At 42.5% G+C, this 24,458-nt stretch overlaps 1 protein-coding gene across 3 annotated transcripts in view; it reads left to right on the top strand.

The window, feature by feature from the left end:
* The window catches only part of TBC1D32 (TBC1 domain family member 32), a 121,243-nt gene extending 101,033 nt beyond the window's left edge, over positions 1–20,210 (top strand). The window contains exons 28-34 of one of the 3 annotated variants that reach the window (XM_073572199.1): positions 6–89; positions 895–958; positions 3,133–3,248; positions 16,219–16,373; positions 17,283–17,423; positions 17,575–17,763; positions 19,701–20,210. In XM_073572199.1, coding sequence (XP_073428300.1) covers positions 6–89; positions 895–958; positions 3,133–3,248; positions 16,219–16,373; positions 17,283–17,423; positions 17,575–17,763; positions 19,701–19,811 — 860 coding nt within the window. In that variant the 3' untranslated portion in view covers positions 19,812–20,210. Of the gene's footprint in view, positions 1–5; positions 90–894; positions 959–3,132; positions 3,249–16,218; positions 16,374–16,703; positions 17,424–17,574; positions 17,764–19,700 lie in introns of those variants that run through there. The other 2 variants (XM_073572210.1, XM_073572221.1) reach the window with 2 other exon arrangements.
* Positions 20,211–24,458: the final 4,248 nt, after the last annotated feature.

The following is a 24,458-nucleotide window of genomic DNA, read 5'->3' as shown; positions in this document are numbered from 1 at the left end:
CCCAGTGTATGGAGAATTATTAGAGAAATTTCTATCCTACATTTATGACATTCCTTCCAACTGTGTTTTTGAACATTCTGAATATAAAGGTACGTTGATTTTTACTAGTACGTTTCCTGACATTAAAGGAAATCTGTCACCCTTTTTTTTGACTATCAGCTGCCAGCACTGACATCAGGGGCTTATCTACAGCATTCTGTAGTGCTGTAGATAAGCCCCTGATGTAACCTGAAAGATAATAAAAACACGTTAGATTATACTCACTGGAGGGGGGCGGTCCGGTCCGATGGGTGTTGCGATCCGGTCCGGCTCCTCCCATATTCATACGATGCTGTCCTCTTCTTCCCTTCCTGTAGAGGCTCCGACGCAGGCGCACTGCTCTTCCCTGTTAAGGGCAGAGCAGAGTCCTGCAGTGCACAGGCGTCAGGAGAGGTCTGGCGCCTGCACACTGCAGTATTATGCTCTGCCCTCAACAGGAACTGCTACTACAGGAAGAGACGAAGAGGACGGCATCATATGAAGATGGGAGGCGTTGGACCGGACCGCGACACCCATTGGACCAGACCGCCTCCTCCGTTGAGTATAATCTAACATGTTTTTCTTATCTTTCAGGTTACATTGGGGGCTTATCTACAGCATTACAGAATGCTGTAGATGAGCCCCTGATGTCAATGCCGACAGCTGATAGTCAAAAAAAAAGGGTGACAGATTCAATTTAAATCTTCATGAAGCTTTACTTGACAGCATAAGTCTGAATAATACAGTTTTGGAGGCAGAACATGATTGTTAACATTGACTGCATCATCCCCAAAAAATCTCGGTTATAAACTGTAAGGTTTGCTGTAGATTTGTAAAATAGGATTTGTAATATCATTTTCGTTCTATTTTATCTAGATTCACATATACCAAATGAAAGCCTTACGCCATTCCAGCAACTGGGTATAAAAATTGCTATCAGGTAAAATCTAAATAGCATAAGGTGTCTCTAAGTTCCAATGAATGCATTCTTTGTAGAATCTGCTACCTGTGTAATTCTCAGTTGTTTTGTATCACTTTTGGCATAAAAAAGTGACGTCTCTGTGGGGGTCCGAGTGTGAGTCAACCACGTAGCTTTACCTTAGTAGCAGAAGAGACTATATGGGCACTGGACAGTTCTTTGAGCCAATACATCACCCACTCCGTAGACTACCAGTGTGCTGTACGACAACCCATTGTTATTAGAGTAAGTATTTGTTAAGGTCCATTTAAACTGCGAGATTATTGTGAACGAGCGTTCCTAGGAACACTCTTTTCACAGTAATGTTGCTTTGTAAAAAGGCTGAGGATCATCCAACAAACAAGCAAAACACTCATTCATGAGGTGAAATGATCTTTTGGATTGCACAAAAAAATCATCATCTTTCTCCATAGCGCACCATTCTGTGTAAACTGGACCTGCTCTTTTGAAAACAATGGCAGCCTATGTGCGCTTTAACCATCTATTTCAGATCATCCAGTGCACATCTGAGATGCAATCTCCCGATATAAACAGGCTATTAACCCCTATATTTACGTCATCAGCCATGTCCCTGCCGGAGCCCGCATCTTTCCTCGCACTTGATGACTGATTTAATCAGTTGTCATGTGCCTCTAACAGCCACGGGTGGATCCAAGATCCACCTGCAGCTGTTCGAGAGCAGGATTTAGCTGGCTATCCCTAACACCAGCGTTTACTATGTGCCAGCCGGAAGCGCATCTCAAGTCCCACCCATGTGAGGTGCCGATGGGTTGTCATGACAATCGAGTTTCTGCAGAAGACACCCCCTGCTTGTCATCATAATCCTCCAGTGATTATGATTAGAAGATTGCAGCTTCAAGTCTCTTAAGGGTACTATTGGACATAATAAAAAGTTTAAAAAATATTAAAAAGAAAAAAAAAACACAAGTTCAAATCACCCCCTGTTGCCCCATTAAAAATAAAACCATAAAAAAAATTGCTAGAGCTGCGTTCAGAAATGTCCAATCTATCAAAATATAAAGTAAATTAATCTGATCGGTAAATGGCATAACAAGAAAAAAAATCTCCAGAATTACATTTTTTTGGTTGCCGCAACAGTGCAATAAAATGCAATAAGAGGCTATAAAAACATCCTATCTACCACAAGATAGTATCAATAAAAATGTCAGATCAAGCCTCCAAAATTAAGCCATCCACCAGCCCCAGTGGAAGCACAAAAAGGTCTCGGAAACTAGCAATAAATGCAAAAAAAAAAAAAAAATCAAAAATTTTTTTCACCACATAAATAAAAAAGAACCTATACATGTTTTGTATCTGAGTACTCGTACTCATATCACCAGGTCAGTTTTACCATATAGTGAACATGGTAAATAAAAACCACAAAAACAATTGTGGAATTGCACTTTTTTTGCAATTTCACCGCACTTGGAATTTTTTTTTCCTGTTTTCCAATACACTATGTGCTAAAAGCAATGATGTCATTCAAAGTACAACTTGTCCTATGGTTATATTGATAGAAAACTGAAAAAGTCCTGTCCCTTGGAAGAAGGGGAGGAAAAAATGAAAAATTGCCTTGGGTTGAAGAGGTTAAGTGACCGCCAAACAAACAAATAGCTGGTGGTCAGTTGCTCAGGGCCACCACTAGGGTATTGTAAATGGACCTTTAGATAGTATGTCCTAAGCATCCTTTCTTTCTGAGTATAGAAAAAAAGAAGGAGGTTCCAGCGTCTTTCAGTATGCAAGAATGTATTTGAACGTTCTAAGAATTCCATAATCGGGATAGACATGGCAATGCGTTTCGAACACACAACCTGCGTTCTTTGCCAGTACCGTGTGACAGCAAAGAAAACAATAAAGCAACTTGGCAGAAATCAAGCCATGATATTTCCAATTCATCTTGCAGCCATAGGCCATGTAAACAAGACTAATAGGTGATATGTTCCCAGCCTTGGGCTGTGCGGTTACATGGAAACTGAGGGCTGTGGGAGACAGGAGCTAACAGCCATTTTACATGACCATCCCATTGGTGGAGATATTGAGGAGTCTTGGGTAGCTTTCTGTGACCGCTCCTGAGACTAAGGTGCGCCTTGTAATTTTGTAACTCTCTTTTTCTCTTCATCTTTCTGTTTGCCCAGGTATGGTAGACATCTGGGTGTTCTGACCGGTAACAAAGAGCATGATCTTACTCGGCTTCTTCAACAGTGTGAAAGTTTCCTTCAACAGCAGCAAACAACGGTCAGCTCTCCATTACGTATCCTTAAATTCCGAAATATCTTAAAGAACTTCCTTACCTAAATACTTACCCTAGAAATAAAAATCTAAGCACTTCTTTCTCCTGAGATGGGGGATGCTCTTCTTCTCTGCTTTCTGTAAGGTGTAGATAAAAAAAAAAAAAATGGTGATACGCCTAATAACCATAATCTTTCCATAAAGTTGTCAGACCGTGCATCTTTAGCAACAGCCATGTTTGAGAACATTTAGGTCTTCAACCCAAAGCAGATTTGGCACAGAAATTAGGGTTGAGAAGGATCTCACTGGAAAGAAGAAATAGCGAAGACCATGGTGAAGAAAGGGTTGTGCGGAATCTCTAGTATCCAGCATGGGCATTATGCGTCTCTCTTCACACCAGGCGAGACTATTGCTGAGACAGCCGTCAGGTGTCTGGCAGGTATGCCGACATTCAGTGTTTCTCAGTGCCCGGTGCAGAAAAGAGAAGAGCTGCACACTCCCTTTATGTGCGTTTTAGAATTACAATTGAATAGTTTGGTATACCTTGAATATGTTGGCCCCGAAACGTCTTTGCGTTTTTTTTAATCCTTTTTGGTTTTTGATATTATTTGCTGTGTTTGGCTCCAAATTCTTCAAGATGGCGCCCATGATTGATGAATTTGGCGCCGAGTCATAAATTGTCTCATCTAGAACGGTGTGTGCGATTTTTGGGCTCCAAAAGCCGCAGATTGCACAAAATAGCGAAAAATGCGCTAAAATACTGGCACACCAAAAAAATACACCACAAGGATACGGGAGTGGAGTTTCATCAATTGCAACTTTTTAAAAAGTAGCAAAATTTGGCGCATCAGGTGAAAACGTCTGGAATCTTTAAACTCTGCTCACAAAGCCGGAAACAGGAAAAAAGCAAAAAAACAGGCAAGCATATATAAAAGAGACTTAAAAAAGGCTCAAATGGGTTGGGTGCAAGCAAACAAAAAATAGGCACCAAACTAGACAAACAGGCACAAAACCAAAGATGAATCTGGGCCATTATGTGAATAGGCTTCTAGGGCCTGGTGCATATCCTAGCTAACCTTCCATTAGGCCGAAAGGGAATATGTCAGCAGGTTTTTGCTATTTAATTGAGAACAACATAATGTAGGGGCAGAGAACCAGGGAGGTGTCATTTACTGACCACTTGTGTTAGTTTCAGGACAGTCAGTGTTTCCTCGGTAAGAGATTATCACTACAAGACTTAAGGCCCCGTTACATTTAGCGATGCACCAGCGATCCCGGCCACGATCCGACCAGGTCAGGATCGCTGGTGCATCGCTAAAGGGTCACTAGTGAGCTGCCAAACAGGCAGATCTCACAGCGATACAGCGGTCGTTACTTACCTGTCAGACGCGGCAATCCTGACGACCTCCTGCCCGCGTCCACGCGTCGCTCGTCGGCGCCAGCAGGAAGCGCCTGATGAGAAATGGAGCTGCGCGATCTCGCGCGATCAGCGGCAGGCAGCGGGGGAGCCGGTCGGAGGTAAGTATCACACAGCGATATCGCTAGCAATATCACTGCTGCGTCACAAAATCGGTGATGCTTTAGCGATATCGCTATGTGTAAAACCCCCTTAAGTGTCATTTGCCAGTCCAGATACTCTATGTAACCCAGCTCTGCCACTGATTGGTAGCTTGCAGACTATCAACACTGTACACAGGAAGCTGCCAATTAGCAGTGTAGATGCGTTTATACACAGCTCGTCATTCTGCTACATCTATAGCAGAGAAAACAGGGATTTTACCAAAACTGCACCAAGCAGATGTGTAAGTGATACATTGCTGGACTCAGCTTCTCTACCTCTACATCATGCAGCTTTCAGATTCCATAACAAAAACCTGTTGACTGATTGCCTTTAAAGAGTAATTATCACTGATTTGGGGCTGCCCTTTTTATTGACAAAACAATAAGCAGCCTCAGACTAGGCTTTTCTAAATATAATACAGTATCAAAATCTCACAAAAGTGTCTTTTAAAGGGTTTTTTACAACGAACAAAGTTAATCAATACATCTTGGAACAAAAATAACTTCCATAATTGGATGTGTGTAAATAAAATGTGCTGAGATAATCTTATAAATGTGCCCCTGCTGTGTAATGTGTAATGGCCATGTCTGACCGTACAGAAACATGGCCTGATCATACCACAGCTCCTGGGCAGGGGAGGAAGCAAAAGAGAGTCTACAGGCATTACAGCATGGGATCGCAGCGGATTCTTCCTTTGAGGTAAAACATTGTTTAACCCCTTTCCTACAATGGATGTAATATTCCGTCCATGTGACCTGGGACCTAATTACCATGGACGGTTTATTACATCATAGTGATCAGCGGCGCCCACGTGGTGAGCGCCTCTAATCGCGGCCGGGTGTCAGCGGATTATCACAGCTGACACCCGGCACAATGTGTCAGGGGCGGTCACGGACCGCCCCCGACACGTTAACCCCTGGCACACCGCGATCAAACACGATCGCGGTGTACTGGGAGTTAAAGGGAAGCATCGGCAGGGAGGGGGCTCCCTTCTTGCTTCCTGGAGCCCCCCACAGCAGCGCAATGTGCAGCACTGCTGCAGGGGGCTCCTTCCCTGCAGGTCCCCGGATCCATTATGGCGACGGGGACCTTCGGGGGCTTGCAGGGAGCTGGCTTCCTCATGCCTGCAAAGCGCAGGCATGATGAAGTCTGCTGGACTGCCTGTGACAGATCGCTGATCTGTCACAGTGATCTTTGACTGTCACAGGACAGTGATGTCCCACCTGGGACAATGTAATAAAGTAAAAAAAAAAAAAAAAAAAAAGTGTAAAAATAATTTTTTAAAAATCGCTAAATAAATTAAAAAGAAAAAAAAAAAGTATTCCCTAATAAATTCATTTTTTGGAAATAAAAAGAAACCCAAACAATAAAAGTACACATATTTGGTATCGCCGCATCCGTAACGACCCGCCCTATAAAACTGTCCCATTAGTTAACCTCTTTAGCGAACCCCTTAAAAAATAAAAAACGAAGCAAAAAATGATTTATTATCATACCGCCGAACAAAAAGTGCAATAACGCACGGTCAAAAAGACTCATATAAATATCCATGGTACCGCTGAAAACGTCATCTTGTCCCGCAAACAAAGAGCCACCACACAGTGTCATCAGCGAAAAAGTAAAAGTTATAGCTTGCAGAATAAAGCGATGCAAAAATAATTATTTTTTATATAAAATTGTTTTCATTGCATAAAAGCGCCAGAACATAAAAAAAGACATAAATTAGATATCGCTGTAACCGTACTGACCCGAAGAATAAAACCGCTTTATCAATTTTACCGCACGTGGAACAGTGTAAACGCACCCCCGAAAAGAAATTCATGAAACGATGGATTTTGTTCATTCTGCGTCCCAAAAATCGGAATAAAAAGCGATCAAAAGATGTCACGTGCCCGAAAATGATACCAATGAAAACGTCAGCTTGTCCCGCAAAAAATAAGACCTCACATGACTCAGTGGGTCAAAATATGGAAAAATTATAGCTCTCAAAATGTGGTGATGCAAAAACTATTTTTACAATAAAAAGCGTCTTTTAGCGTGTGACAGCTGCCAAAAATAAAAACCTGCTATAAATAGTAAATCAAACTCCCCGTTATCACCCCCTTAGTAAGGGAAAAATAATAAAATTAAAAAAATGTATTTATTTCCATTTTCCCATTAGGGTTAGGGCTAGGGTTAGGGCCAGGGCTAGGGTTAGGGCTAGGGTTAGGCAGTGGCGTAGCAACTGTTTGTGGCGCCTGTGGCGGTCGAAAAATTTGCCGCCCCTTTGGTCGTTGATAATCCGGAAGCATCCGAAGAACCCACACTACACTCAAAGATCTAATTTTTAGTCTGCTACTAACTCTGCTGTTATTATTTCTACATTTCTAGACTTTCATCTTCTTGAAGTTCTCTATCTAACCTGACTGACCAGGGCACATGTGTGACGACAAGCTGCGTGTAGAAGCTATGACACCACTGATTGACCAGGGCACACATGTGTGACGACAAACAAGCTGCGTGTAGAAGCTTTGACACCACTGACTGACCAGGGCACATGTGTGACGACAAACAAGCTGCATGTACAGGCTATAACACCACTGACTGACCAGGGCACATGTGTGAGGACAGACAAGCTGCATGCACAGGCTATGACACCACTGATTGACCAGGGCACATGCAGGAAGATTCGCTGACGCCGGCACATGCAGCTATATAATGCTGGTGTAATAGGTGGAGCTCACTGACCTGTGCCCCCGCTCGCACCATCTGATCTCATTCACCGCTGTGTAGCTCGCACGTCAGCCGCACATATCACCAGTCAGGATAGTACTCAGCGGCGGACTGTCGCTGTCCTTCCTCTGTGATCATGTGACCACTACGTTACCCGGCTTCTACTACCACGCCCACCGCTCTGGAGACCGCCCACCCGCTGACCGCAGGACCGTGAGTCTCTGACTGAGGGCGGCTAGTGATAGTGACAAGATTCTGCTTGTCACATACTTTCTCTGGTCCGTGCTGGGGCTGAGGCGCTATGGTCTTTGTACACCGCCGCTGCCTCTGGCTTCAGGTGTGATACTGCACCGTGGTAGGCGTGTACCTATAAGTACGGGACCCTTGACTGAGCATGTGATGTGTGTCACGTGACATGTCTTGTGCCTGCAACTTCTGGGGAGGCAGGAATCGCCTCACGAGCAGCCTGGACTACCGCCCAGACTCACCGGCATAAGGGACAGAGAGGAAGAAGCTGAGAGAGAGACAGACAGAGTGCTGCTGCCGCGCCGCCCCTACACACGTGCCGCCTGGGGCGGACCGCCCCCCCACGCCACGCCACGCCACTGGGGCTAGGGTTAGGGCTGAGATTAGGGTTAGGGGTGTGTTGGGGTTAGGGTTGGAGTTAGTATTGGGGGTTTCCACTGTTTGGGCACATCAGGGGCTCTCCAAATGCAACATGGCGTCTGAGCTCAATTTCAGCCAATTCTGCATTGAAAAAGTGAAATGGTGCTCCTTCCCTTCCAAGCTCTGCCATGCGCCCAAACAGTGTTTTACCCCCACATATGGGGTATCAGCCTACTCAGGACAAATTACAAAACAACTTTTGGGGTCCAATTTCTCCTGTTACCCTTAGGAAAATAAAAAATTGGGGACTAAAAGATCATGTTTGTGGAAAAAATACGATTTTTTTATTGTCACGCCCAGGCATTATAAACTTCTGTGAAGCCCTTGGGGGTTCAAAGTGTTCACCACACATCTAGATAAGTTCCTTAGGGGGTCTAGTTTCCAAAATGGTGTCATTTGTGGGGGGTTTCCACTGTTTAGGTACATCAGGGGCTCTCCAAAGGCAACATGACACCCGCAGACCATTCCATCAAAGTCTGCATTCCAAAACGTCACTACTTCCCTTCTGAGCCCCGACGTGTGCCCATACAGTAGTTTTCTCCCACATATGAGGTATCAGCGTACTCAGGACATATTGGACAACAACTTCTGTGGTCCAATTTCTCCTGGTACCCTTGGGAAAATAAAAAAATTGGGGACTAAATGATCATGTTTGTGGAAAAAATAGGATTTTTTTATTTTAACGCCCCGGCATTATAAACTTCTGTGAAGCACTGGGGGGTTCAAAGTGCTCACCACACATCTAGATAAGTTCCTTGGGGGGTCTAGTTTCCAAAATGGTGTCATTTGTGGGGGGTTTCCGCTGTTTTGGTACATCAGGGGTTTTCCAAACGCGACATGGTGTCCGATCTCAATACCAGCCAAAAACGTCAAATGGCGCTGCTTCCCTTCCGAGCTCTGCCATGCGCCCAAATAGTGGTTTACCCCCACATGTGGGGTATCAGCGTACTCAGGACAAATTCCACAATAACTTTTAGGGTCCTGTTACCCTTGGAAAAATAAGAATTGAGGGTGAAAAGATCATTTTTGTGGAAAAAATATGATTTTTTTAATTGTACGGCTGTACATTATAAACTTCTGTAAAGCCCTTGGGGGTTCAAAGTTCTCACCACATATCTAGATAAGTTCCTTTGGGGGTCTAGTTTCCAAAATGGGGTCACTTGTGGGGGGTTTCCACTGTTTAGGTACATCTCCAAACGTGACATGGCGTCCGATCTGAATTCCAGCCAATTTTGCATTGAAAAAGTCAAACAGCGCTCCTTCCCTTCTGAGCTCTGCCATGCACCGAAACAGTGGTTCCCCCCAAATAGCAGGTATCAGCGTACTCAGGAGAAATTGCACAATAATTTTTGCAGTCCAATTTCTCCTGTTACCCTTGGTAAAATAAAAAAAATTGAACCTGAAGTATTTTTTTTGTGGAAAAAAGTTAAATGTTCATTTTTTTTTTTAAATATTCAAAAAATTCCTGTGAAGCACCTGAAGGGTTAATAAACTTCTTGAATGTGGTTTTGAGCACCTTAAGGGTTGCAGTTTTTAGAATGGTGTCACTTTTGGGTATTTTCTATCATATAGACCCCTCAAAGTGGATTCAAATGTGATGTGGTCCGTAAAAATAAAATGGTGTTGTAAAAATGAGAAATCGCTGGTCAACTTTTAACCCTTTGGTTTTCAAATTGTGCTGATGTAAAGTAAACATGTGGGAAATGTTACTTATTAAGTTTTTTGTGTGCCATATCTCTGTGATTTAAGGGCATAAATATTCAAAGTTGGAAAATTGCGAAATTTTCAAAATTTTCGCCAAATTTCCGTTTTTTTCACAAATAAACGCAAGTTATTTGAATGAAATTTTACCACTATCATGAAGTACAATATGTTACGAGAAAGCAGTGTCAGAATCAGTGGGATCCATGGAAGCGTTCCAGAGTTATTACCTCATAAAGGGACAGTGGTTAGAATTGTAAAAATTGGCCTGGAAGTTAACGTGCAAACCACCCTTGGGGGTGAAGGGGTTAGAAACAGGCAGTGAAATGTTTTACTTCACAAAAAGAATCAACTGTGATACTCTGCTGTAATGCTCTTTTGCTTCCCCCCTTCCCAGGGGCTGTGGTATAACCAGAGCATGTCCCTCTATGATCAGACACAGCCATTACACAGTACACAGCAGGGGAACATTTATAAGATTATCTCAGCACAGGAACATTGAGATTCTGATTTGGCTTTTATCTATCCTAAGTCATGTGATAAGACTCGTTTAAGTGTCGACATTGAGGCTATGTGCACACGTATGCAGAAATTTCCTGAGAAAAACCGGACTCCTTCCTAGGAAATCCGCAATTTTTTTATTTGTTTTTTTTTCACGTTTTTATCGCTTTTTTTGCGCTTTTTTTTGTGTGGATTTTTCACGTTTTTTTTCCGGAGCATCCTAATACAATGAAATTCACAGATTTTCTGCAAAATTAATGAACATGCTGCGTTTTTTTCCGCAATTCGTTTCTTTTGCGGGAAAAAAACGCATCATGGGCACAAAAATTGCAGATTTCATTCTAATAATAGGATGCTTAATATATGCATTTTTAAAGCATTTTTGCAGCAGAAAAGCGCACCAGAAACGTGAAAAAAACACGAAAAATCCTGAACGTGTGCACACAGCCTGACTTTTAGGATTGCTACTTCCTATTGGTGGCTCTAAAGTTCTAGTCCTCTTCCTCTCTGAAGAGACCATTTGCATTTTTAAAAAAACATCCAATTGTGAGCAGGGCTGTGGAGTCGGTAAGCCAAACCTGCGACTCCGACGCCTCAATTTCCCTTACTCCAACTCCGACTCCCACATATATTGCTTATATTTACGTGAAAAATTTATTGTAGTACAATGTGAACATCAGACATTAAATCATTTCTATGATACAATAATCAAGACATTTAGATAGAACATAATATCTATTTAACTGTAATAAATTGTAAATGTAATACACTTTATAATATCAATTACATACATACGGTACAGACCAAAGTTTGGACACACCTTACTCATTCAAAGATTTTTCTTTATTTTCATGACTATGAAAATTGTAGATTCGCTCTGAAGGCATCAAAACTATGAATTAACACATGTGGAATTATATAATTAACAAAAAAGTGTGAAACAACTGAAAATATGTCTTATATTATAGGTTCTTCAATGTATCCACCTTTTGCTTTGATTACTGCTTTGCACACTCTTGGCATTCTCTTGGTGAGCTTCAAGAGGTAGTCACCAGAAATGGTCTTCCAACAGTCTTGAAGGAGTTCTCAGAGATGCTTAGCACTTGTTGGCCCTTTTGCCTTCACTCTGCGGTCCAGCTCGCCCCAAACCATCTCGATTGGGTTCAGGTCTGGTGACTGTGGAGGCCAGGTCATCTGGCGTAGCACCCAATCACTCTCCTTCTTGGTCAAATAGCCCTTACACAACCTGGAGGTGTGTTTGGGGTCATTGTCCTGTTGTAAAATAAATGATGGTCCAACTAAACACAAACTGGATGGAATAGCATGCCGCTGCAAGATGCTGTGTTAGCCATGCTGGTTCAGTATGCCTTCAATTTTGAATAAATCCCCAACAGTGTCACCAGCAAAGCACCCCCACACCATCACACCTCCTCCTCCATGCTTCACGGTGGGAACCAGGCATGTAGAGTCCATCCGTTCACCTTTTCTGCGTCGCACAAACACACGGTGGTTGGAACCAAAGATCTCAAATTTGGACTCATCAGACCAAAGCACAGATTTCCACTGGTATAATGTCCATTCCTTGTGTTCTCTAGCCCAAACAAGTCTCTTCTGCTTGTTGCCTGTCCTTAGCAGTGGTTCCCTAGCAGCTATTTTACCATGAAGGCCTGCTGCGCAAAGTCTCCTCTTAACAGTTGTAGAGATGTGTCTGCTGCTAGAACTCTGTGTGGCATTGACCTGGTCTCTAATCTGAGCTGCTGTTAACCTGCGTTTTCTGAGGCTGGTGACTAGGATGAACTTATCCTCCGCAGCAGAGGTGACTCTTGGTCTTCCTTTCCTGGGGCGGTCCTCATGTGAGCCAGTTTCTTTGTAGCGCTTGATGGTTTTTGCCAATGCACTTGGGGACACTTTCAAAGTTTTCCCAATTTTTTGGACTGACTGACCTTCATTTCTTAAAGTAATGATGGCCACTCGTTTTTCTTTACTTAGCTGCTTTTTTCTTGCCATAATACAAATTCTAACAGTCTATTCAGTAGGACCATCAGCTGTGTATCCACCAGACTTCTGCACAACACAACTGTTGGTCCCAACCCCATTTATAAGGCAAGAAATCCCACTTATTAAACCTGACAGGGCACTCCGGTGAAGTGAAAACCATTTCCGGTGACTACCTCTTGAAGCTCATCAAGAGAATGCCAAGAGTGTGCAAAGCAGTAATCAAAGCAAAAGGTGGCTACTTTGAAGAACCTAGAATATAAGACGTATTTTCAGTTGTTTCACACTTTTTTGTTAATTATATAATTCCACATGTGTTAATTCATAGTTTTGATGCCTTCAGAGCGAATCTACAATTTTCATAGTCATGAAAATAAAGAAAAATCTTTGAATGAGTAAGGTGTGTCCAAACTTTGGTCTGTACCGTATGTATGTAATTGATATTATAAAGTGTATTACATTTACAATTTATTACAGTTAAATAGATATTATGTTCTATCTAAATGTCTTGATTATTGTATCATAGAAATGATTTAATGTCTGATGTTCACATTGTACTACAATAAATTTTTCACGTAAATATAAGAAATATATGTGGGAGTCGGAGTTGGAGTAAGGGAAATTGAGGCGTCGGAGTTCATAGTTTTGGTTCATAGTTTTGATGCCTTCAGAGTGAATCTACAATTTTCATAGTCATGAAAATAAAGAAAACGCTTTGATTGAGAAGGTATGTTCAAACTTTTGGTCTGTACTGTATACATATATATATATTATAAATACTGTATGTGTGTATATATATATACACTCACTGGCCACTTTATTAGGTACACCTGTCCAACTGTGTGTTAAGACTTAATTTCTAATCAGCCAATCACATGGCGGCAACTCAGTGCATTTAGGCATGTAGACATGGTCAAGACAATCTCCTGCAGTTCAAACCGAGCATCAGTATGGGGAAGAAAGGTGATTTGAGTGCCTTTGAACGTGGCATGATTGTTGGTGCCAGAAGGGCTGGTCTGAGAATTTCAGAAACTGCTGATCTACTGGGATTTTCACGCACAACCATCTCTAGGGTTTACAGAGAATGGTCCGAAAAAGAAAAAAAATCCAGTGAGCGGCAGTTCTGTGGCCGGAAATGCCATGTTGATGCCAGAGGTCAGAGGAGAATGGGCATACTGGTTCGAGATGATAGAAAGGCAACAGTGACTCAAATTGCCACCCGTTACAACCAAGGTAGGCAGAAGAGCATCTCTGAACGCACAGTGCGTCGAACTTTGAGGCAGATGGGCTACAGCAGCAGAAGACCACACTGGGTACCACTCCTCTCAGCTAAGAACAGGCATCTGATGGCTACTTTCAGCAGGATAATGCGCCATGTCATAAAGCTCGAATCATCTCAGATTGGTTTCTTGAACATGACAATGAGTTCACTGTACTCAAATGGCCTCCTCAGTCACCAGATCTCAATCCAATAGAGCATCTTTGGGATGTGGTGGAACGGGAGATTCGCATCAGGGATGTGCAGCCGACAAATCTGCGCCAACTGTGTGATGCCATCATGTCAATATGGTCCAAAATCTCTGAGGAATGCTTCCAGCACCTTGTTGAATCTCTGCCACGAAGAATTGAGGCAGTTCTGAAGGCAAAAGGGGGTCCAACCCGTTACTAGCATGGTGTACCTAATAAAGTGGCCAGTGAGTGTGTATATATATATATATATATACACACACACACACACACACACTATGACTTATCTCACCTAAAGCCTAGATCCTCAGGCTACATTCACACTATGGGCGTAGCCAGGATCAAACCTAGGGGGGGCAGAACCTCATACTGTTCCGCAGAATTTCATACTGCACACCTCAGCTGCTGCAGAACCTCATACTGCACACCCCTACACTTGAAAATAAAACCTGCACCTTAAGAAGATGTGGTGGTGAAAGCAGTCTATTTATTCCAACTATCAATTGATGTTGATGTGTTACTGAAGACGAGCAATGCCTGTCCTGGGCGTCCACTGGTGCTAAATAAAAAGGAGTGTTAGTCTGTGTGCTACCCGGCTTTCATTCTTTTTGGTACAGATATGATATGGATAGACAGATATGGATAAATGGATAGATAGAGCAGATTTCTAATCTGCTTTTGCTATTGAAAACATTATCTATGAGCTCAAAAACCTTTCAGGTGATGCGGTTTTTTAAAAATCTGATCGGCTTTTGCAGCTGAAAAACATATCCTCAAAAAACGCTGTGTGTGAATGTAGCCTTAGATCAGGAATAGAAGTCATTTATAGGACATTTCATAACTTTCCCAAATTCCTATGAAAAAATATTCAGCACATCCTGCATTGAACTACTGTACCCAATTTATTATATATTTTAGGAGTCGGAGTCGGCCCATTTTATACCAACTCCGACTCCACCAAAATGAGCACCGACTCCGACTCCACAGCCCTGATTATGAGACTTCTTTTTATTCCAAGATCTATTTATTAAAATGTACTTTGTCTTTTGGAAAACCCCTTTACTGTCCCCTCGAAGGGGCTCAACATTCTAGTAAAGTCGGGTCCAAACGCCTTGTTTTTGGGATCCTAGCATATAGAGGGAAATCCCAGAATTCCAGCCGCTTTAGCAGTTTGAAGTGGCTGTTTCCTAGCACTTGTCATTCCTCCATATAGGGACATTATGGCAACAAACTGTTCTTTACTAACCCTACTCGGGTGCTGTGCTGAGTCTCCGGCGCTGCTCCCATTGTCTGCAGCGCTGACGTCACATCAACAATGCTAAAGCCACTCCGTGAGCTCAGCGGCTCTGTGCAGAGGCAGTATTGCTGAGCTCAGTGATTGTCTGCAGCACTGACGTTACATCAACAGTGCTAAAGCCAATCTGTGTACTCAGCGGCTCTATGCAGATTATGTCATCATCTCAGGCACAATTGCTGAGCTCAGTGATTGTCTGCAGCGCTGACGTCACATCAACAGTGCTAAAGCCACTCCGTGAGCTCAGCGGCTCTGTGCAGAGGCAGTATTGCTGAGCTCAGTGATTGTCTGCAGCGCTGACGTTACATCAACAGTGCTAAAGCCAATCTGTGTACTCAGCGGCTCTATGCAGATTATGTCATCATCTCAGGCACAATTGCTGAGCTCAGTGATTGTCTGCAGTGCTGACGTCACATCAACAGTGCTAAAGCCACTCCGTGAGCTCAGCGGCTCTGTGCAGAGGCAGTATTGCTGAGCTCAGTGATTGTCTGCAGCGCTGACGTCACATCAACAGTGCTAAAGCCACTCCGTGAGCTCAGCGGCGCTGTCCAGATTATGTCATCATCTCAGGCACAATTGCTGAGCTCAGTGATTGTCTGCAGCACTGACATTACATCAACAGTGCTAAAGCCACTCCGTGAGCACCGCGGCTCTATGCAGATTGTCATCATCTCAGGCACAATTGCTGAGCTCAGTGATTGTCTGCAGCGCTGACGTCACATCAACAGTGCTAAAGCAGACAGCTCTGAGCAGATTGTCATCATCTCAGACAGTATTGCTGAGCTTGGTGATTGGCTGCAGTGCTGTCAATAACAAACATTGGGCGCAGCGGCAGACTCAGAGCTGGACCTGGGGAGGAGGAGCAAAGAACAGTTTGTCTTTTTTAAAGAAACTGCAGCCAGAGGAGGGGCATTTTCCGAAAAGAGCATTTTTAACATATATGTCAGCTGACAGGCCCAATCTTCTTCCTAGGCTAGAGCATGAGTGTTGTGGTTGATCTTGTAGCTATTTTTCCTATTGCTTACATACAAATGAATGACGATTGCCTTTTGCACCATGCCCAGTCTACAGGCTCCTTAACAGTTCTGGCTGTAGAATTTTTACAAGGAGGATATCCTGGTCATGATTGGTTTGCATCTTCTATGTTCTTGATTATGTCGGGAGACTGTGATAAAACCTTCACGTTTCTGCAGAAATTCTCCAGTCTCCTCACCTCAGCATATCTGTGGCTTCCACGCCTTCATGTTTCTGTAAGTAATCCTCTGGACATTGCCCACCAGTCCTCCTCTGGGCAGAAGACCTTCCCAGACTCCCAGATGTGTAAATCTGATTAACTGTAGGACAGACTTGGACCATTTAATAAAAAGAGACAAGCCGTTCCCCTTTGTAGAGCTTCAGACGGGCGTTGCTATATTGTCACAGTGATCGAAAAAGCAAAAACCTCAATAAGAGCATGTGGAGTATAGCACAGCATGCTAAAGGGATGGTCAGCTAGTCTAGGCAGGGAAATATGTGCAAGACCATCAATAAAAACATTCATTATCTCGTCTAAGTTTAGCTTTTCTTAACTTATCCTCCAGTCTTCTTCCGCATTGGCCAGCTTAAAGGGAATCTGCCACTAAGATTTTGCTATCCCATCCGAAACAGAATGATGTATGGACTGAGACACTGATTCCAGCGACGTATCACTTATTGGGCTGCTTGCTGCAATTTTGATAAAAATCACTGTTTTCTCTGCTGCAACTCTACTAGTTCTCAGAGTACTGAGCCCTGTATAACCTGCCCTCATCTTTTGATTGGCAGCTTTCTGCGTACACTGTGCATAATTAGAAAGCTGCTAATCAGTGGTGGGACTGAGTTATACAGAGCTCATGAATATGGAAGACTACCTGGCAGTAGGTTTACTAGACACCTAGTGATTATCTCATGTTGATAAAACTTTTATCAAAACTGTAGCAAGCAGCTCAGTAAGTGACACAGCACTGGAATCTGGGTTTCTGTCTCTACATAGACACAATTGCTAGTTTTTTTCTCATGTAACTTACTTAGTTATAAGTCTTGGTGAACTCGCATGATGAAATCTAATTTCCTTTAATGTGGGGATAATCTTCCAGCTCTGGCTGCCATTTCACCATGTTTTCCCACCATGTCTGTATTAGAAACACTTTCCTGTGGATATAAGAGCAGCTGGAATCCATCCCATATATTTTTGCACTGCTTATTATGTGGAGATGCTGATGAAGACAGAGGTACCACTAGTGTTTTCAGCATTTCGGATGTCGGGCTTCACTCCCTCCCAGGTAATAATGGGTGACTGAGTGCCGCTGATCGGCGGGGTTGCCGGGTGTCCGACCCAGACCTTGATGACCTATCTCTAAGGATAGGTCAGTGATGAAGTAGTGGACAACCTCTTTAACCCTCTCGTCTTTAATGTAGTGTTCTTTGGTTTAGATCTGTCAGCACTGGCTAAGCCAATGTTTCTGGAACTACTTGGACTGGGGTGAGATTTGTCATTACCTGGGAGTATGTATTGTCCTTGGAGCCGATTACCAGGTCTACACGTGTATCGCAATATTCAGACACCTTCAGCAAGAAATCCTACAGCACACCCAAAGCCAAGACTTACAAGTCTTCCTTAAAGTAAGCGTCATCTCTATTAAACGGCACATGCCGAGATTATTCGCTAGTTCTGTACGACTTCATAATGACAGATCGTAATTGGAAAATTCCAATTTTCACTTCTCATCCGTTCTACTGTATGTAGTGTTCTCAGGGGAAAACCTCTGCAGAAATCACAGAGCTTGCCTAGAAAACTCTCCTGTGGAAGTCAATGAGTATCTCGCCATTTTCTCATATGGTCTGCTGTAAAGCATTGCTCTGAATGCCATTAATCGTCTCTCAGGCAAGATGGCTACCCCTATAAAGCTCAAGAAATGTATTTAGAAAAATACATAATCAGTATCTGGGCTTTTTTTAAGTAAAAATGTGGGTAATACATTAATTTAAATGGGTTGTCTCCTTTCAGAGAACTTTCTTCTATAAGCTGCAGTAATCTATTCTATTTCTAAACACTGTTTTTCGGTGATTCCTTTGTATCCCCGTTCATACTGCACCCACACACAAATGATACACCATTTGAAAGGTAAACTTGCCCCCTTCAGCAAGAAAATAGCCAAACAAACCACACATCCACGATTTGATCACAAAATACAGTTTAAACATTAATTTTCATAAACCTACAGTAAGGAAAAATGACCTGCAGGTGGCACCACAGTACCCCATGGCACACTACCAACACATTTGTAAACATGCACTGCTTTTTCGCTGATTACTTCGCGCCACACACACACATGATACACCATTTGAAAGGTAAACTTGCTCCCTTCAGCAAGAAAACAGCCAAACAAGCCACACATTCACAATTTTATTACTAAATACAGTTTAAACATTCATTTTCATAAACCTTCAGATAGATACAATGCCCTGCAGTTGGCACCTCAACCGGAAGACATTTTTTGTCCTCTACTTATGAAACCAATTTATTGTATTACCACTCTACATATATAAATACCTGTCTGTGTTCATCATCTCATGAAATACATTTACATTTCACCAGCTTGCTTTTTCTGAAATTGCCTGCGCCCCTGATGATCAATGTGTGAAAATTTTGCATGGGCCAAGCTAGTTATGACAAAAAAGCAAAACCGTATTCCTTACCTTCCCAGTGTCCAGCGCAAGTTCTCTGCTGCTGTCCCGGTGTCTGTTGTCTGCAGCATGTTAACAGCACTGCAACCAATCAGTGAGCTTAAAGGCCTACATGGCCAGAACCGATTAACTCAGTGATTGGCTGCAGCGCTGTCGAGATGACCTCAGCACTGCTGATAAACAACATAGACTGTGACAGCAGCGGAGAGCTGGTGCTGGACATGGGAAAGTAGTACTCTGTTAGTTTTCTAATAAGTACTGCAGCTTAAAACAAAGATCTGTGAAAGCAGACAACCCCTTTAAGCGTAAACCGTTAACAAACTGTCAGACAGTGGTCAATAAGTGGGGTGCACAAGATTTACAGGGTGGGCCATTTAGATGGGTACACCTAAATAAAATGGGAATGGTCGGTGATATCAACTTCCTGTTTGTGGCACATTAGTATATGGGAGGGGGAAAACTTTTCAAGATGGGTGGTGACCATGGCGGCCATTTTGAAGTCGGCCATTTTGGATCCAACTTTATAAATGGCCCACCCTGTATATTTGTAACATGGGTAGTTATTAAAGGTTACACAGGTGCAAAATACTGATGAAAGCAGCCCCTCACAACCCTACCATGGTGGCTGCCTAGTAACAACACGGGTGAGGCCTGCGTATTACCAGTGCGAATGGCTGTAATTGGTGTACATGGCGGCGTTCACCAGATGATCGCTCACCAGGCGATTGCTTATTCTACCTACTAATAATGTGTACAGCCAGGCTTAGGATAAGCCCCAGAGTACTCCTTTAGGTTGGATGAATCCAGTATTAATATCAGTGATGTCTTAGAAGCCATGGTAATACTTGGTATCATGTCTTATTTCCACACAGGAAGAAGCAATACATGGGTTTCGAGTTAGCGACTACTTGGAATTTATGGAAAGCCTTGAGCAGGTTTATAGGCCAATGGTCTTGAAGGAAATGAAAAAATGCTGCACATAACTGAACAGCTCCTGGAAAAATGAACGCATTTCCTTACAGACTTTGAGCTGTCTCTTCTTGTGTCTTCCTGGACTGTGGCATAGCAATAATAACGCTTCTATGTTTTGGGAACTGTTGTTGATAATGTTTAAGGGGTTGTCTCAGGTTTGGAGGTCAGAAGCCCACCTTTGCCTTCCAGTGTATTGCTTGCTGGAGGCAAGAGATCCCATGACTTTATCCTAAGTCATATTGAAAGACTCGTTAAAAGGTTGATGGTGACTTGTAGGAGCGCTGCGTCCAACAGGTGGCGCCATAGAGTTCAAGTCCTCAGAATTTCCGGGCGTTCTACACTGTATAATATTGCTGACAACAATTTTATGATCATTCATTTTGTAAAAATAAAGTAATTTATTTTCCAAATGTCTGGTATTTTTCATCTAAGTCTGGATTATCTGGGCACTTCAGTAGAAAAATGTTCCGTTCTCATAAGGAAGTTCATTTTCTTGCACTCATGCTAAAGAGGGGGTACTAATTTTCCTTCAGTAAAATGCAGAAAATTCCAGTGTGTTGAAATATTGTGTCTTTAGAAGCTTTTTATTTATTTATATATTTCACATCAAATCAATACTTCAAAACAAATCTATATATAACACAGGTCAACGAAAAAAATTTTTTTTTCTGGTGTCCAAAATATTTTAATGAATTTGGGGTATTTTTGGGGTGCTGATTCTGAATATGTCATCAGTTTTGCCAGATTGGCTCAAGTTTTTGAGATTTTTGGTATCTTATTTATAGCACTTGTTGGTAAATGCGACGCATCATCTCATTAATTTCTTTGGATTAGTACTTGAACTGAGCAGTTCTCAATATAGTTTTGTGTTAATTAGTGTTCTAAAAGTTTGTTCATAGCTTGATTTTTGCACTAACTTTATGTTGTTGTCTGTTTTCCAGTGAAAAGCATGAACTCATCATGAAGAAGTTGTCTTAACGATCCAGACTCATTCTGTTACATTTGTGGTGAATATACACTGCCAAAACATAGAAGAAACATAACAGACTTCGTAAAAAAAGTGTATTTTGCCTATTTTGGGGTTATGCTTGGGGACCAAGACAAGTTTTGGGCACCACACATAGTGTGCAAAGCATGTATCGAATTATTACGAAAATGGAGCAAAGGACAAAGAAAAAGCTTCAAATTTGGTGTTCCAATGGTGTGGAGAGAGCCAAAAAATCATCATGATGACTGTTATTTCTGTGCAGTGCAAGTGCAAGGATTCAATAAGCATAAGAAACGAAAATGGGAGTAACATGGAATCTGCAAGAAGGCCTGTCCCTCATTGTGAAGATGTGCCTGTACCTGTGTTTACCATAAATAACAGTCATCATGATGATTTTTTGGCTCTCTCCACACCATTGGAACACCAAATTTGAAGCTTTTTCTTTGTCCTTTGCTCCATTTTCGTAATAATTCGATACATGCTTTGCACACTATGTGTGGTGCCCAAAACTTGTCTTGGTCCCCAAGCATAACCCCAAAATAGGCAAAATACACTTTTTTTACGAAGTCTGTTATGTTTCTTCTATGTTTTGGCAGTGTGTATTCACCACAAATGTAACAGAATGAGTCTGGATCGTTAAGACAACTTCTTCTTGATGAGTTCATGCTTTTCACTGGAAAACAGACAACAACATAAAGTTAGTGCAAAAATCAAGCTATGAACAAACTTTTAGAACACTAATTAACACAAAACTATATTGAGAACTGCTCAGTTCAAGTACTAATCCAAAGAAATTAATGAGATGATGCGTCGCATTTACCAACAAGTGCTATAAATAAGATACCAAAAATCTCAAAAACTTGAGCCAATCTGGCAAAACTGATGACATATTCAGAATCAGCACCCCAAAAATACCCTAAATTCGATGAAATATCTTTGGCACCAAAAATGCTGTTGACCAGTGTAATTTATGGAAATAAATCTAGTATGAAATTGAAGGGTTAAGTTAGGAACTACTATAGACATCCCAGCCCAGAAGAGCTTTAAAAAAAACTATGTACAGCCAAATCCACAGTCATTTGTGGGAGAAAAATGTCAAAAAGAAGATCTATTAAATGCTTCCTGTCTGCTTTGATTCTGAGCTTTTTCTTTGTGCTCTTTTTTTATGAAAAAGTTTCTATATTTAGCGGTTGTAGGATTTTCTTTTAGTTTTTTATTCTGTTCCATAACATTGAGACAGTTTTTCGTCTACAAAAAAAAAATCCCTAATTCAGGAAATCCTGACTGGGCTTGTTTGACAAGAGGTACTAATGTATTAGTTTCCGGACAATTTTACAATAAAGTTTTTTGTTTTTTTTTAGATTGCTTAGTTTGACAATACATCTGTTAATGTTAAAGAGAACCTTTCACCAAATTTTTCATCCTGAAAAATAATTGTAATAGTGGCTGTGGAGCGGAGTAAGGGTATGTGCACACGTTGCGGATTCGTCTGCGGGTTTTTCCGTGCGGAATCTGCAGAATCCACAGGTCAAAATACCTGCGTTTTACCTGCGGATTTACTGCAGATTTTGCCTGCGGTTTTACACCTGTGGATTCCTATAATGGAACAGGTGTAAAAACACTGAGGAATCCGCACAAAGAATTGACATGCTGCGGAAAATAAACCGCTGCGTTTCCGTGCGGAATTTTCCGCAGCATGTGCACAGCGGTTTTTGTTTTCCATAGGATAACATGGTACTGTACATCCCATGGAAAACTGCTGTGGATCCGCAGGGCCAAATATGTCCCCCACATTCGATCACTGGCTCGCTCTTGTTATCTGCATCTCAAAAACATTTCTAGAATTCGACCTTTTCTTACTTTTGACTCCGCAAAAACTCTGACTGTTTCTCTTATTCATTCTCGTCTCGACTATTGTAACACACTACTAATCGGTCTCCCTCTTACCAAACTCTCCCCTCTCCAATCTGTCTTGAATGCTGCAGCCAGGATCATATTCCTCACCAATCGTTACACCGATGCCTCTACCTTGTGCCAGTCATTACACTGGCTACCCATCCACTCCAGAATCCAGTAGAAACTTATTACCCTCACCCACAAAGCTCTCCATGGCTCAGCACCACCCTACAGCTCCTCCCTTGTTTCAGTATACCACCCTACCCGCGCCCTCCGTTCTGCTGATGACCTGAGGTTAGCATCCTCGATAATCAGAATCTCCTACTCCCGTCTTCAAGACTATACACGTGCTGCGCCAATTCTTTGGAATGCACTTCCCAGGTCAATACGATTAGTCCCCAATCCCCACAATTTTAAGCGTGCCCTGAAAACGCATTTATTCAGACTGGCCTATCACCTCAACACATTAACCTAATCTATCCCTGGGTGGCACAGCCAAAAGTTTTACCATAGCCAGGTGCTTTATGCATCCATTAGCCCTCTGTGTCTCTACTGTTACACACTTAACATTATGGCTGGTCCATACAATCAGGGCAACTGTTACCACCCACCTTTCATGTCTCCCTTTTTTCCTCATAGACTGTAAGCTTGCGAGCAGGGCCCTCATTCCTCTTGGTATCTGTTATAATCTATGTGATTATTGTTATGCTGTAATGACTATTGTCTGTACAAGTCCCCTCTGAAATGTAAAGTGCTGCGGAATATGTTGGCGCTATAGAAATAAAATTTATTATTATTATTATAATATGTGAAGTGACGTACAGAAATGTTCGAAATACTAGCAGTCCAATATGACTAACCAGATTAATCACTGTTTTTGGTATAAATTATATTACCGCATGTCAAACAATTTACCAGTCGGTGCAGTAGATTCTAAGAAAACCAACAGACTCAGCATTCATGATCTGCATGTTTTTGAGTCTGTGTATAAGAATAATTAATTGAAAGGGGGTGTGTTCACAATAATAGCATTGCGGGGTTCAGTTAGTGGGGGCAATCATTCTGTGAAGAAACAGGGGTGAATCAGGTGGCCCTTATTTAAGACTGAAGCCAAGACATGTTGTACATTCTCCTTGAAAGCCTGAGAAATATGGTTCATTCGAGACATTGTTCAGATTGGTCCTCAAACTACGGCCCGCGGGCCGCATGCGGCCCTCCAAAGACTTTTATCTGGCCCCTGGCCAGGCCGACTTTAAGCTCATGAACTGCACTGCAGTTCAGTGTCGGCGGGCCGTGTAATTGCGGGCGGGACGAGGCGCCGAGGAAAGGCGTTGCGCAGCCCTCCCGCAGCACAGTGCACAGAGACGACGTGATTGTCATCACGCCGCCTGCGCGGTCTGATGATGTCACGCCGCCTGGGCCTGTGCCGGAAGAAGACGGAGACGAGCGGGCGCCTCTTCAGAGCAGTGCGGGTACATAGGTGAGTACTTTTTTTTTTTTTTTTTTTTTTTTAATGCCGGGTCCTATTGCGGTCATTGTTCTGCCTAGTGGGGATCTGTGCTACCTATTGGGGATATTTTCCTGCCTAGTGGGGATCTGTGCTACCTATTGGGGACATTTTCCTGCCTAGTGGGGACATTGTTCTGCCTAGTGAGGATCTGTGCTACCTATTGGGGACATTTTTCTGCCTAGTGGGGACATTGTTCTGCCTAGTGGGGATCTGTGCTACCTATTGGGGACATTTTTCTGCCTAGTGGGGACATTGTTCTGCCTA

Source organism: Dendrobates tinctorius, unplaced genomic scaffold, assembly GCF_039654945.1.
Source record: "Dendrobates tinctorius isolate UK_male_01 unplaced genomic scaffold, ASM3965494v1 ptg000007l, whole genome shotgun sequence".
In the NCBI taxonomy this organism is placed as follows: domain Eukaryota; kingdom Metazoa; phylum Chordata; class Amphibia; order Anura; family Dendrobatidae; genus Dendrobates; species Dendrobates tinctorius.
Note: the sequence above shows the minus strand (reverse complement) of the source record. Positions and strands in the feature narration are given on the sequence as shown.